Raw genomic sequence first — 14,733 nt, 5'->3', positions numbered from 1 at the left:
GAGTTTCCACCACACCTAGCACTAATTTCTTAAATTTCTGGCTTAGTATTAAGACACAATGAATATATTACAGTACTTTTTGTTCCTATAATATGAAACACAATAATTATTATACTGCATTTCTGATATGTACTCTCTAGATTCTATATATCAGTACTCTCTAAATGATTACTCTTAAATAATTTTATAATTCTCTCTCAAGAACATTATATGATGTTTATATTGCACGTTCAAATGTTCTCTGAATATTAGAGAGTTACCTACTTTTTTGTTACTTGAATTTGTTCTAACAGAGTAAAGAAGTCTGAACTTTTTAAAAAAGTTTTCTTAGGGAACTAAAAGATGGCTCAGAAGTTAAGAGCATGAGCTGTCCTTGGAGAGGACCTGGGTTCAGGTCTCAGCATCCACATGGCTCACAGCTGTTTTAGTGTCAGTTCTAGGGGATCTAACCCCACTTTGCTGCCCTCCATGGGCACTGCATACTCATGGTTCATTTACATATATACAGGCAAAACATTTATACACATTAAATAAAAATAAAATTTTTAAACATTTTTAATTACCAGTACTCTAGAATTCTTTTTTTTTTCTATTTTATCTAATTGAATACTAGGCTTAAAAAGGAAGTGATACCTTTTCCAGAACTGAAACAGTTCCCTTCATTACATAAAGTGACTAGGAAATGGAAATTTTCAAAAGCATTACATCTCCAGTAATTCTTGAGTTAAATTTATAAGATTGAAGAGCTGTATTAAAGATATATATCAAGTTATTAGTAGATTGTTGCTGATAATTAAAAAATAATTTAATACTGAGTTTGTTCCTTTAGTATAAAGTTGTGGCTCATAAATCTTCATCAAATAATTTATCACTAATGTATATGGATATACATAACATATCCATTTAATTCTTAATATATGTATATATTTATATAATATATTATGACTTTGTTAGTATATATATGTTTTTGGAGTGCTGGTCATTTGATTTAGGGCCTTATACATACAAAGCGAGCATTCTACTGCTTTGTACATCCCCAGTGTCACATAAGATCACTGTTGATAGAATAAGCCTATTTCCATCAAAGTTGATGAGCATATTACTATTTGTTGCTCATCATAGAAAAGGGCTGTAATAAAGATTACTTACGTAGCAGATGAGCTGTTGGTACATTTTTGTGGTGTGTTACTCTCCACTCCCACCTCCCCCAGCACTGGAGATTGAATCTCAAGCTTTGTGCATGGGTCAGATATTCTGTCACTGAGCTAAATTCTCATTGCCTTTCACTCTTTTTAATTTTTGGGACAGAGTCTCACTTTGTTGCCCTGATCTGGCCTTGACCTTACTGTGCCTCTAACATCCTTAACACCTAGCTGGAGGTGTATGCTTGTACAACTAATTTGCCTGGTAGATCGCATTACAAATAGAGGCGTATATACGGATTTATTCAAGCTAAAACATATAAACTTGCTGCTATGAAGTAGACAGCAGCAATATATAGAATCAGAAAGTATTTGGTTTTATTGATATCTTTAAATTGGCTACCATAGCAACGACTCTTGAATTTTTGCTATTTCTTCATAACTCAGCCTTCATGAGTTTCCTAGCTTATTATTTGGCATGTAGCATAAAAATTTAATGAGCTAAACTATGACCTTTTAATTTTAATTAACTTAGATGACCAAACACTGTATATAAATCATTACGTGTGTGTGTGTGTGTGTGTGTGTGTGTGTGTGTGTGTGTATGTGTGTGTATGCTTAAATTCAAATAGTAATCCGTATTTTGCTACAATTTTAGGGTTCGGCACCAGAAATTGATCCTTCATCTGATGGTTCAAATTTTGTATGGGAGACGAAAATCAAAACATGGATGGATCGCTATGAAGAGGCAAATAATAACCAGTACAGTGAAGGTGTTCAGAGGGAGGCACAGAGAATAGCGCAAAGACTAGGCAGTGGGAATGACAAGAGAGACTTGAATAAATCAGAACCGAGTACCAACAATTCACTCTTCAAACCTCCTGTAGAGGTATATATTACTAGTCAAAAAAAATTATGGGACTGCCTATGTAGTATGAATGTCTTTGGAGTGAAATTAACCAATTTACTGTCTACATTTAATGATGCTAGAGCCATATACAGAAGAATAAAAAAATTCTGAAATCTGCCAAAGATTTGCCTCCTGATGCACTTATCATTGAATACAGAGGGAAGTTTATGCTGAGAGAACAGTTTGAAGCAAATGGATATTTCTTTAAAAGGTATATTTATTTTTTTTACCCATGTTGGTTTTCTATAGTTCAAAGTTGCTTGCTTTGTTTTTTGTTTTGTGAGACAGGGTTTCTCTGCATAACAGCTCTAGCTGTCCTGGAAGTTGATCTGTAGACCAGGCTGGTCTTGAACTCACAGAGATCTGCCGGCCTCTGCCTCCCAGTGCTGGGACTAAAGGTGTGCACCACCACTGCCTGGCGGGTTTTGGTTTTTGTTGTTTTTATTCTGTAACCCAGGTTGGCCTGCTGAGCCATCTCCTAGTCAATCACTGACTTTTTTAAATACTGTGCCTAGATGCTTGGTAACTTTTTTTTTGGAGACGGGGTTTCTCTATATAACAGTCCTGGCTGTCCTAGAACTCGCTTTGTAGACCAGGCTGACCTCAGACTCACAAAGATCTGCCTGGCTCTGCCTCCCAAATGCTGGGATGAAAGGCGTGAAAGGATGAAAGGCCCACCGCCCACCAAGGATAACTTTTGTAGAGTGCTAACATGTAGAGATTCCCTGGCCTCTTGTCCATCTCTGTTGCTAAATTCTAAAGTAAGCCATTTTAAACAAGACGCCCACCGCCCACCAAGGATAACTTTTGTAGAGTGCTAACATGTAGAGATTCCCCGGCCTCTTGTCCATCTCTGTTGCTAAATTCTAAAGTAAGCCATTTGAAACAAGTAAAAGCAAGATCGTTTTCATGACCTAAGACTGTCGAGAACCTTTCCATCTACTAAGTTGTAACATACTTGATAGAACTAGAGAAAAAAAAGTTAGTTATGTTCCCATGCTACTACCACCAGCTTTGGAGACTTCTGTTGTGGTTTGGGATTCTTGTTTGAATTAATTTGATCTTCTGATAGTCATTACTTTTCAGAGGTATAGAAATATGTTGCTATTTTTAAATCTGCTGTTTAACACATTAACATTCTTAGTTTATAACTTGAGTATTTACTTAAGCCATGAAAGATACATAAGAGCTATACCTCACATGTAGCATATTTTATCTGGAATCTAGTATAAATCAATTTTTGCCACGCCAAGAAATGGGACTTTAAAAGCATGGAGTTAGCTTGTTTTTTCATTTTGTCTTGAAAGAATTTCTGCCTAAAGGGGGTGGGAGAGATGGCTCAGCAGTTAAGAGTACTGGCTCCTCTTGTAGACATGATTTAGATTCACAGCACCCATATGGTGGCTCACAACCATCTATAACTAGTTCCAGGGGACCCAAAGACTTCTGAATTCTGTGGGTACTAGGCTACAGATGGTACATACACAGACATGTACAGGTAAAATACCCATACACATAAAAGTCAAGATTAAGAATTTCATTAGAGACAGTTTCAACCTTAATTGCTTTTGAATTAGGCAACTTGAAGCAGACACAAGTGTTATTAATTTCAAGTAGGGAAAAGTGGCTTCTGGAGTCAGAATGCCAATATTCAAATACTTGCTTTATTGCCAACTATGTCTTTTAGAAATGTCTTGATCTGTTGTTTATCTATTTGCCTTTAATGAATAACAGGAAATTGTAAAAGTTTTGTTGTTTTATGGCATTGGGGACTGAATTGAGGCTGTTTTCCCTGCTAGGCAAGCACTTTACCACTAAACTATATCCTCTAGTCCTGTTATACTAAAAGCTTTTAATACTTCTTTGTTTGTAGGCCATACCCTTTTGTTTTATTCTACTCTAAGTTTCATGGGCTAGAAATGTGTGTTGATGCGAGGACTTTTGGGAATGAGGCTCGATTCATCAGGCGTTCTTGTACACCCAATGCAGAGGTAAGCTTATTGAAATCTCAGGAGAAGTAGGAACACAAAGTACAAAAGTCTGCACCTATTTTATTTTGTTCATTATTTTTCTTTTGTCAATATTTAGACGGTAAACACTAATCTTAAAATTACTATCCATAAGCTGTACATGGTTGTGCACCCACTCCTTTAATCTCTTGGGAGACAGAGGCGTTTCCAAGCTAGCCTGTTCTTCATAACAAGTTCCAGGCCAGCCACTGCTATATAGTGAGACCTTGTCTCAATATTTTTTACTTCCTGAGCTATGAAACTGTGATGTTCCTTATAAAAGGGAATATTATATTCCTGTTTATATTGGAGGCTCTGCTTGTATGTACCACATAGCTAAAACCTAAAGTAGACTTAATATTTTCCATTTATAGTGTGTGTGTGTGTGTACACGTGCCTGCACACAGAAATCGGAGTTTAACTTGGGACAATCAGTTTCCTCCTTTTCCCATGTGGGTTCTAAGGATTGAGTCTAAAAAAGTTTAGCAGCAAGATCCTTTACCACCTGAGTTATCTCATCAGCCCTAAAGTATACTTTATATGTGCTATCAATTTTTAAAACAAAATTACAGAGTGTGCTTTTTTAGATATCCCACATATTTAATTTTGAGGCTAAAATTTGTAGTATTTGGACATAGACTTGGGACACTTTTGTGTGGCTTACTAGTTTTATAACCTTGTCAGTGCCTTTTTACTCTTCTCTGTGTGTCTGTATGTGTGGTGTTGGAGACTAACTCTAAGACTTTACACATATTAGGCAAATATTTTACCACTGAATTACATTCCCAGCCTTCTATGCCTTGCTTTTATGTATGAAACAGTAGTTCAGAACTAAAACAGCTTCATGGAAAGTGAAGCTGTCAAAGGAAAGTATTCTTAGCTGTGCATTAGTGCATACTCATACTCATCCTATTACTTGAAAACCCCACATGCTGACAGGTTCAAAAATTATACTTGTGAGAGGATGAGAATGCAGATGGCAGGCTACCGGGTGAGTGCTACCAGTGTCCTGTGAGGACCTTTCAGGTGACAGCTGCTATTTGTAAGTCTTGTGATAAATGGCAGTTTCCCATGTCATGCTTATAAAATGTTCTTAAGAATATTTTTCAGCTGGGCATGGTAGTGTACCCCTTTAACACCAACATTCAGAAAGCAGAGGCAGGTGGATCTCTGTGTGTTCCAAGCAAGCCTGGGCTCAATTGTGAGACACTGTCTCAAAAACAAGCAACAACATAACCTAATATTAATGAATAACTTTCCTAATTGCAAGATAAAGATGCTCTAAATAGTGTATGAAAATGTAAAATTATTCTTAACAGGTAAGGCATGAAATTGAAGATGGGACCATACACCTCTACATTTATTCTATACAGACTATTCCAAAAGGGACTGAAATTACTATTGCCTTTGATTTTGACTATGGGAATTGGTAAGTTCAAGTCCTTAAATGCTTTATGTTATTTCAAATAGATTGTCTTCATCATAATTTAGACATTGTTATTGCTTTTCAGGAGACAGTTAAAAGTACCAGAAATTAAGTATGCTGTTATCAGGAATCCCATTTTGTTACTTATTTCCTAAACTTTACTGTAATGTGTCTGTTCAGACCTGACAATTATTAGCTCTAGTTCAGCTATACAGACTTTATTATGTGAGAATTTTTTTCCCCTCACTTTCTTATACTTCAGCTTGTTAAACAACTTACTTGGTCATTTGCTATGAACACATGATTTTTTTCTTAAAAATAAGAGATATTGTATCAAGTTTTCTTTGCATTGTAATAGAAATGGTTTGTTGGAGATCCTGTAGTAAAACTTTAAGTACTATTGTTCTAAAAATGTTTTGTATTGTTCTTAATATTGTTTGGAAATGTTAGGAAAAACATTAATTTTTGGTAAAAAATCCTATTTGTATTTTTAAAACTATAATATGAAATGCAACTGACATAAATATCCCTGTACTTATTTTCCAAATTAAGAAATAAAGGAGAAGATGTAGCTCTGTAGTTAGTGCTTTTCTTTTTTGAGGGTAAAGAGGAGGATTTAGGCTAGCCTCGGACTCCCTGTGATGTCCTTGAACTCTGATGGAATTACAGATGTGCACACATGCAGACTCTTTCACTCTTTTTGAATTCTTTATATACTTTGTAATATTTTGGGTTATAAACATTTTAATTCATTCCTTCCTGTATTTTATTATTTATTTTTATTTGTGTGTGTATGTCAGTGTATACGGCATGTGTATGGATGCCAGAGGCCAGAAGACGGCGCTGCAGCTAGATATGTGTTGGGACCTGTCCAACTATGGCTGCAGGGAACTTCAGTTCTCTCAAAGTCTCTTAACCTCTGATCCATCTCTCCAGCCCCATCCTCCTATATGTTGTAAATGGATGACAGACATCATTTCTAAAATTAAATTTTAGAGTGCACATTATGGTTTCCTTTAGTGTTCAGTGCCTTTACCATCAATATGTATTTCTACTATTGAGTGAATTTATCATAACAATCTAGGCTTTTCTCGTTTTTATTTTTACTTGTGTGTATATTTATGTGAATGTATCCACATGGTTATTGGTTCCTGCAGTGACCAGAAGACTGTGAGGCCTGGAGGTGGAGCTCTATTTTGGTGGTCCCCTCTGTGGGTGCAGGGATGCAAACAGCAGGAAGTGATCCTTACTGCTGAGCCATCTCTCCAGTCCCAGGAAATAGGCTATTTTGAAAGCCTATTAGTAAGCAGCATGTATGTTTTAACATGTGGTGCCTGTTAAAAGACAGGGGCTTACCTGCTGCCTTAGTCTCTCCAGCTTTCTAAAAGCTTTTAACCTCTCAGAAGGGGGAAGTGTAACATAATAGTTTGTGCTTACTGCTTTAGGAGATTGTTATCCCACAGAAGTTCAGAACATAAACTCTAAAGATCTGTGGGTTACTCGTATATAACTGTATACCAGTTTTAGCATTGCTTTGTGATTCCTTAACTCAAGATTGAGACTACTCACTTAATATCATTGTCACGTGAGTCTAAGCTGTAAGGCCATCCATAGTGTTCGTAATTACTGAGAAGATGAGAGATAGTATAATTTTTCAGGCCCTCATTTAAAAGAAAGAAGACTTAGAATTAAGTTTTCTTCAAGGTATCTTTTAAGGAAAACTGGTGATTAAAATCATTCCTTAAAGTATATTACAAACTAGGTAAGTCTGGTATTCATCATAGCTAACATTTTTTTTTAACTGAAGAGTCAGCATAACGTGCTCAAGACCAAGTAAGGGTGGTTTTGCCTTAATGTTTATCTTGCACAAGCTACAGCATCCTTTTACTTTAAAACACTGTTCAGAACCAACATCTCAAGGCTGGGGCTACAGCCTAGAGGGTTAGCACTTCCCTAGTATATTGGAAGTATTTGACTTTGGGTTCAATACCTAGTAGCACCAAGCAACAAAAAATCAGTATCTAATATTTTGTTCTTATGAAAAAACATTTATTTTGTCATATTTACTAGGAATTCAAATTAGTAAAACATAAAGTCTTAATTGTAATTAATACGTGCATTTTATGAGTTATAGCTTTAAAGATATTATGAACTCAGTCTTGTTTTATATATTAATATTTACCTGGTTATCATTTCAGTAAATACAAGGTGGACTGTGCATGCCTCAAGGAAAATCCGGAGTGCCCTGTTTTAAAACGGAGCTCGGAATCCACAGAAAACATCAATAGTGGTTATGAGACCAGAAGAAAAAAAGGAAAAAAGGAGAAAGATATTTCAAAAGAAAAAGATACACAAAATCAGAATGTTACCTTAGATTGTGAAGGAACAAACAACAAAATAAAGAGTCCGGAAACAAAACAGAGAAAGCTTTCTCCACTGAGACTGTCAGTATCAAATAATCAGGTATTGACTCTCCTGATTCTCAAAGAAAGTATTTTAAAGAGGAAAATGTCGTAAACACCTTTTTAAGCATAAAATCATTTAATAGTTTAAATATTTCCAGTACTGGGGATTGAATGTAGGGTCTAACACATGCTTGGCAAGTGCTCTATCCCCAGTCCTGTTCTGCTGCTCACTTTGAGATATGATTTCCTACAATAATAATACCAAATTATTAAACATAACCATGTTAGCCGGGCAATGGTGGCACATGCCTTTAATCCCAGTACTCGGGAGGCAGATCTCTTAATTTGAGGTTTACAAAGTTAGTTCCAGGACAGACTCCAAAGCTACACGGAGAAACCCTGTCTCAAAAAAAAAGCTAGAGAAAGAAACAACCAGATTGACAGATCCTTATGGAGTTGAACATTTTCCTAAAACTGGGTAATTAAAGACATTCCAGATAGACTGGGTGTTTGTTGTTTCTTTGAGACTGTATCTCACTCTGAGGCTAGGAATTCACTACACAGACCAGACTAGCCTTGCCCTCAGATTTGTCTACCTTTGCCCATAGAGTACAACATTAAAGGTGTGTGCCACATTTAATTAAATCAAGCAGTGGAGATTGCTGAAAATTTGTTTTGGAATAAATACCACAAAACCACCCCACTATATTTGATAGAAACTTCATAAAACAAAATTGCTTGTGTGAGTTTGATAACTTTGTTTAGAAATTCAGATTTTAATGGGGGTTATTTCACATATTGAATTGTGGTTAAAAGATACAGTGTTTAATTCCTATTTTATAGACTGAGTAACCATTTCCATAAATAAGTCATTTCTGTTTTTCAGGAACCAGATTTTATTGATGATATGGAAGAAAAAACTCCTATTACCAATGAAGTAGAAATGGAATCTGAGGAGCAAATTGCAGAAAGAAAAAGGAAGATGGTGAGTTGGGAAGCTAGTGGCTGTTTGTGGTACCTTGGGCTGGATCAGCTGCTCTTCTACAAGCTAACTACTTCTACACACTTCACGTTAGCAAATTTGGGACTGAGCATTTTTATTTGGCTTTGCCATTTTACCTCTTTTTGTATTTTTAACTCACTTTTTTTGGGCATTTAATAATGTATACCACCTTTAAAAAATAACATTTTTAAAGCCAAGAATTTTTAATAAATGTAATACCATGATTATTACTCAGTATGTATTTTCATTAGCTAAATGTATTACTTCTTTTTATGGTTTAAGACAGAAACAGGGGCTGGAGAGATGGCTCAGTGGTTAAGAGCACTAACTGCTCTTCCAGAGGTCTTGAGTTCAATTCCCAGCAACCACATGGCTCAGTGAACCAGTGGCTCACAACCATCCATAATGAAATCTGGTGCCCTCTTCTGGTCTGAAGGAATACATGCAGACACAACACTGTACACATAATAAATATAAAAAAAAAAACTGTTTTAAAAAAAGACAGAAACAGAACTTCATGCTTTGTATTAATCCTAAGTCGGATAAATGACTTAGCAAAAACTTCAAGTTTCTTTAGTAGCCATTGCATCTGTATTCTCACATTGTAATCATAAATGGAAGCTCTATCTCCCTCATGATTTATCTGCAAATGTCATGATTTAGACATAAATGTAGAACAAGAAATTGTAAATCAGTTTTCATAGCAGAATGTGGTGACTCACACCTGTAGTCTCAAGAATTTGCAGGAATGAAGCATTAAGATTACCATGAGGTGCGTAGATAAGTAAATGCCAGGGCTGGGGAATAGTTTGGTAAAATAGCACTTGCATAGCATGTTAGGGCCTGGGTTGATCTGATACTCCCCCCCCCCCCCACACACACACATAAATGGTTAATAATGGCAGTTAACTTTCAATACAATTTCTGGCTGAAGAATTGAAAAGTAACTTTACAAACAATAATGGCCTTAGTGTAGGTTTCCCACATTCTTTTATGTTTGTTGATCTTGGAGTTTTCATACTTTTTATTCCATGGGATCTTATTTGTTACATATAACTTGAGTGGGGATATTGGATCTTTGTAGACTTTTAAAAATCATGATGGTGGTCATCCTCAACTGATTGCTAACACCTGCATTGTGAAACAACAGAGAACAGTTTCATAGCTTCAGGTAAATAAGGGTGAAAGACTGGAAAAGGTTGATTCCTACATCCAAAGGGATTGTCACAAACTTTTTTAAAGATTCAATTATTCCTTAAATTACTTGTGCTTAAATTACCTATGGCCTGTGTGTGTGCACACACTCATTTTTGCTTGCATGTATATATGTACACTGCATGCATGCCTGATGCCATCGGTGGTCAGAAGAGTACTTTCAGCTCCTTTGAAACTGGAGTTAAGAATGGTTGTGAGCCATGTGGATGCCAGGAACTAAACCCAGGTCTTTTTGATGAGCAACAAATTCGCGTAACCTCTGAGCCAGCTCTCCAGTATTTTCAGTATTGTTCATTCCCCAACTGGTGCACCTTTGAATTTGTATTTCTGTAGAAGCTTTGGATCAGTTTAAAGTATGGGTTTTGGGGGGACTTAATACAGGAGGAACGTTTTATTGACTTTAAGAACTATAATAGGCAGCTGGTAATAGGAGTAGATGCCTGTAGTCTCAACATTTGGGATGTGGATGATGGATGTTTAGGAGTTCAAGATCATCCTCGACTACATAATAAGTTTGAGGACAGCCTGGTGTCTCTCTCCCACAAATACATACAGCAAGGACTTTGGGAAAAATAAGATGGCACTGGAGACTTTAATATACAGATTGCATTTTTATCATTATGGTGCTACTTTTAAAAGGCCAATCAAGCCGTGCATGATGGTACATGTCTTTAATCCTAAGAGAAGTAGAGGCAGATGGGTCTCGAGTTTGAGGCTTAATTCTAACTGAAGCACTACTTTGATGTTTAGTTTATTGATGTAAATAGGTCCCTAAATAATTAATATGGTTTTTCTTCTCAACGTCTTATTTGACTTGGGAAAAAAATAATTTTGTAGACGCTATCATTTATACTGGTTATATTAATACCAGCATTTGGGTAGAAGAGAGCAAATGGAAAAGTGGCAGCTTACAAAGGAAGTAAAGTACAGATGGTAGCAATACTTCTGAGAAATTTGTCAAACTGATGAAATTTCTCTCATGCAAGGCAGTCTTAAGAACATTATGGGATTCATTAGGAACTACTCGTTAATATCTTTCATTTACCATACCTGGATAAAGAGGAATCAGTAATTCTTTCCTCCAAGACAAATTCCGTGTAATCTTTTGTAGTAAGATTTTAGCAAAACAGAATTGTTTTGATTTTTACCTATATAAATAATACCGTGCTCAGTTTTAGTAAGTATATTGGTATGCGAGAGCATACTGTGGTGTCTTTTACTATGTGACTATAACTGCCTGGAATCCTTTGCCTCGCGATGCCTATAATAGTCAAACAGCTTAAATTTGGAATCCATGGAAGTTGACTCAAGAATCTGATAATCAGTGAAGTTAGGAGATTTCGAGACTTGTGTGATCCTTCACAGCACAACTACTCATACCCTTTATCAAAGACTGGTCCTCCTTGACTTGAGTATGCAGCTTCAGGAAGGACAAATTCACATGGAACTGCATTGGTGTGGGAGGGAAGGGACATTAGGCTAGGCATCCAGGTAAGTCTAATCAACTCTGGTGATCAGTGGGGTGACAGATAACGTTCATGGAATAAACATAAACTTCTTCTTTATTAGATTTAAAAAAAAAAATACCAATCCAAATTCCCACCCCACCCCCATCTAATCCTATGAGAGGGTAAGGCACTTTGCTTTGTGGAAAGTCCAAGGCCCTCTCTACTATATCTAGGCTGAGCAAGGCATACATCCATAGAGAATAGGATCCCCAAAACTAGTACGTGCAGTAGAGATAAATCCCAGTGCCACTGCCAGTGGCCCCTCAGTCTGCCCCTGCCATACAACTGTCAACCGCATTCAGAGGGACTAGTTTGGTCCTATGCTGGTTCCTTCCCAGTCCAGCTGGAGTTGGTGAGCTCCCATTAGCTCAGGTGAACTGTCTCAGTGGGTGAACCCATCATGGTCTTGACCTCTTTGCTCATATTCTCACTCCTTCCATTCTTCAACTGGACCTTGGGAGCTCAGTCCAGTGCTCCAATGTGGGTCTCTGCCTCTGTTTCCATCTGTTGTTGGACAAAGGTTCTATGGTGATATTTAAGATAATCATCAGCGTGACTACAGGGCAAGGCCAATTTGGGCACCCTCTCTTCTATTGCTTAGCTGGGGTCATCCTTCTGGATTCCTGGGAATTTTTCTAGAACCAAGTTTCTTGCTCACCCCATAATGGCTCCCTCAATCAAGATATCTATTTCCTTGCTCTCATAGCTGTTCTTTCTCCATCTCAACTATCCCATTCCCTCAAGTTCTCAACCCTCCCCTTCTTCCCTCCTCTTCCCCTTCTAGCCTTCCTTCCCCCCACCCTCGTGCTCCCAATTTTGTCAGGCGATCTTGTCTGTTTCCAATTTCCAGGTGTGTCTATATATGTTTTTTCTTTTTAGGATTATGAACTATAGGCTTAATGTCCTTTGTTTATAGCTAGTATCCACTTATGAATGAGTATATACCATATTCATCTTTTTGGGTCTGGGTTATCTCACTCAGGATAGAAACATAAACTTCTTATGAGAACTTGTTTGTCATAACCCCAGCTGCTAAGGTAGAAAAGAGTACTTGGCTTTTAGAATAGAAGCATCCTAGTCATCTTAAATACGAGCCATTTAGAAAAGATAGATCATGAGTATAAGGTAAATGAAACTTATTCACAGCCGAGCTAAGGTTTGTAGGCTTTGCCTAGAATTATGCATGATTATCAGTTTTCTGATGTTTCCTATAGAATGTATTTCATAGACATCTAATTTGATGTCTGTGAAAAAGTATGTTGCCACTTAGAAATTCTATTGTTAAGCCTTCTCTGCACTTGAATACCTTGCAAATTTTGGGGTGCATGATGACTCTTATGGAATTCCTAGTTCTGAAGCATGTAGAAGTGATTTAACTTAGAAAAAACAGGTTAGAAGGTACCAAATTTTATTATTAAAGTATGAAAGCAAATTTGTTGCCAGAAGTATAAGGGATTTCACATCCTCACTCACCACTGCTTTCTCTTTATGACTAAACTAACTTGACTAATTCTTGATTAGTAATCATCTTTGTTAAAATGATACGGTCAAACTGAATACGTTTATTTTTATAGTCTGTCCAAACAAAATGAGGTGGTTATGGCTTAGCTGCCTTGTAATAAATACTCAAAATCTTTAAATGCTTCAAATTAATACCTCTTCACACAGCAGTGACCTATGCTTTATACAATGTAATTATTACTCATTTAAGAAAAATATAAGTGCTTGATACATAGGTAGGGTTTACTTATGTAAAAACTAGGTGGATAGAGAAGGCAGAGCAGCTCTCATATGGAGAATGGGCTTAGTAAATCTGAATGTCAATTAACGGGCTGTTAGGGTGTGTTGAATTGTGTGATAGAGGAAATGGGAAAACCATGCAACAATGCTTGCTACTTCGGAATGACTTTTATTCATAATAATCTGTCATCTTTAAAGTTCATTTATCAGTTCTAATTGCTGTCTAAAGGGGGTTTGAGGAAGCTTCTATTTCTAAAATAAGGGGTCTTTTTCTTTTTAGGACCATTTGGTAGGTGCTCTCTGGTTTCATCTTCTGCCTCTTACAGGCAGTTTTGTGTTTCTCAGTTCTGGAATTAGGGATATTTTACTATTGGAATATATTCAGCCCCTGGACTCTAACACTGTAAGGCTGCAGAGCTGTGCTTTCCCAAGCAGGAATATTGCTCTTGAGGAGGATTTTTGTTTCAGAAAAGGCACATACTTACAAGGTAAAAATGCACATCAAGAGCAACATACATTTATTCTAACACCAAGTTTACCTTACTTATGTTGCTCAGACTCAAGGCTTATTTTCAGTTGTTTCAAATGAGTTACAGCTTCCACGGTGCAATTAATTTTCCATAGCAAGATGGCTCAGTTGGTGAAGGCATATGCTGCCAACCCAATGACTCTGGATGCAACTGCCAGGACCCACATTGTAGAAGTAGAGAAGTGACTCCAAGGTGCCCTTCAGCATGTTGGGATGTATACCACTCCTACCCACTCCCCACCCACTCCCCACGGATAAACTAAAAATTTTGAATTCACACCCAAGTGGAAAGAGATATGAAACAGATTATTATTTTCTTCTGCTTACAAGAAATTGTAATAGTGAGATATAATATACTAAGAAATATCCCAAGAATAGTATATAGGCAGGTCATGTGGAATACCCCACACACTCTAGCTAACACCTAACACTCCAGCGTAACAGTATATCAGATCCAGTTGTGAATCGGAACCTGTCGGTTTCCCAGCTCACAGATAATGAAGTAGCTTTGGACTCAGATAGGGTCATGGCTTGTATCACAGTTCTATACTACAACCATTAGAAGCTATACAGGTTATGCTAGGGTTATTTAGAGTGTCCAGTATCTGTCTCCTCACCAGCTCCAGTTCCCTATAAGCTATATCAGGTTTGAGTTAACATACTTTTCAGAGATGCATCAGATACAGTGGTGAGTATAAAAGCTGAATGAACCTGAGCTGGGCATGGTGGCCTTTAATTGCAGCACCTAGGAGGCAGAGGCAGGCAGGTCTCTGTGAGTTCAAGACCATACTGATCTAGTATTGAGTCTTCAGCTACATAGAAAGACCCCATCTTTTAAAATAAATA

General features: G+C 37.0%; 1 protein-coding gene across 4 annotated transcripts in view; it reads left to right on the top strand.

Annotated features, from left to right (window-relative positions):
- Nucleotides 1-14,733, top strand: part of Kmt2e (lysine methyltransferase 2E (inactive)) — a 66,770-nt gene that overhangs the window by 36,913 nt on the left and 15,124 nt on the right. For all 4 annotated transcript variants that reach the window (XM_057758669.1, XM_057758668.1, XM_057758665.1 and 1 more), the window contains 6 exons: nt 1,801-2,031; nt 2,133-2,263; nt 3,926-4,043; nt 5,381-5,490; nt 7,686-7,950; nt 8,779-8,877. In XM_057758669.1, the coding sequence (XP_057614652.1) occupies nt 1,801-2,031; nt 2,133-2,263; nt 3,926-4,043; nt 5,381-5,490; nt 7,686-7,950; nt 8,779-8,877 (954 nt within the window). The remainder of the gene's footprint in view (nt 1-1,800; nt 2,032-2,132; nt 2,264-3,925; nt 4,044-5,380; nt 5,491-7,685; nt 7,951-8,778; nt 8,878-14,733) is intronic.

The sequence above is a fragment of the Chionomys nivalis genome, chromosome 26 (assembly GCF_950005125.1).
Source record: "Chionomys nivalis chromosome 26, mChiNiv1.1, whole genome shotgun sequence".
Taxonomy (NCBI): domain Eukaryota; kingdom Metazoa; phylum Chordata; class Mammalia; order Rodentia; family Cricetidae; genus Chionomys; species Chionomys nivalis.
Note: the sequence above shows the minus strand (reverse complement) of the source record. Positions and strands in the feature narration are given on the sequence as shown.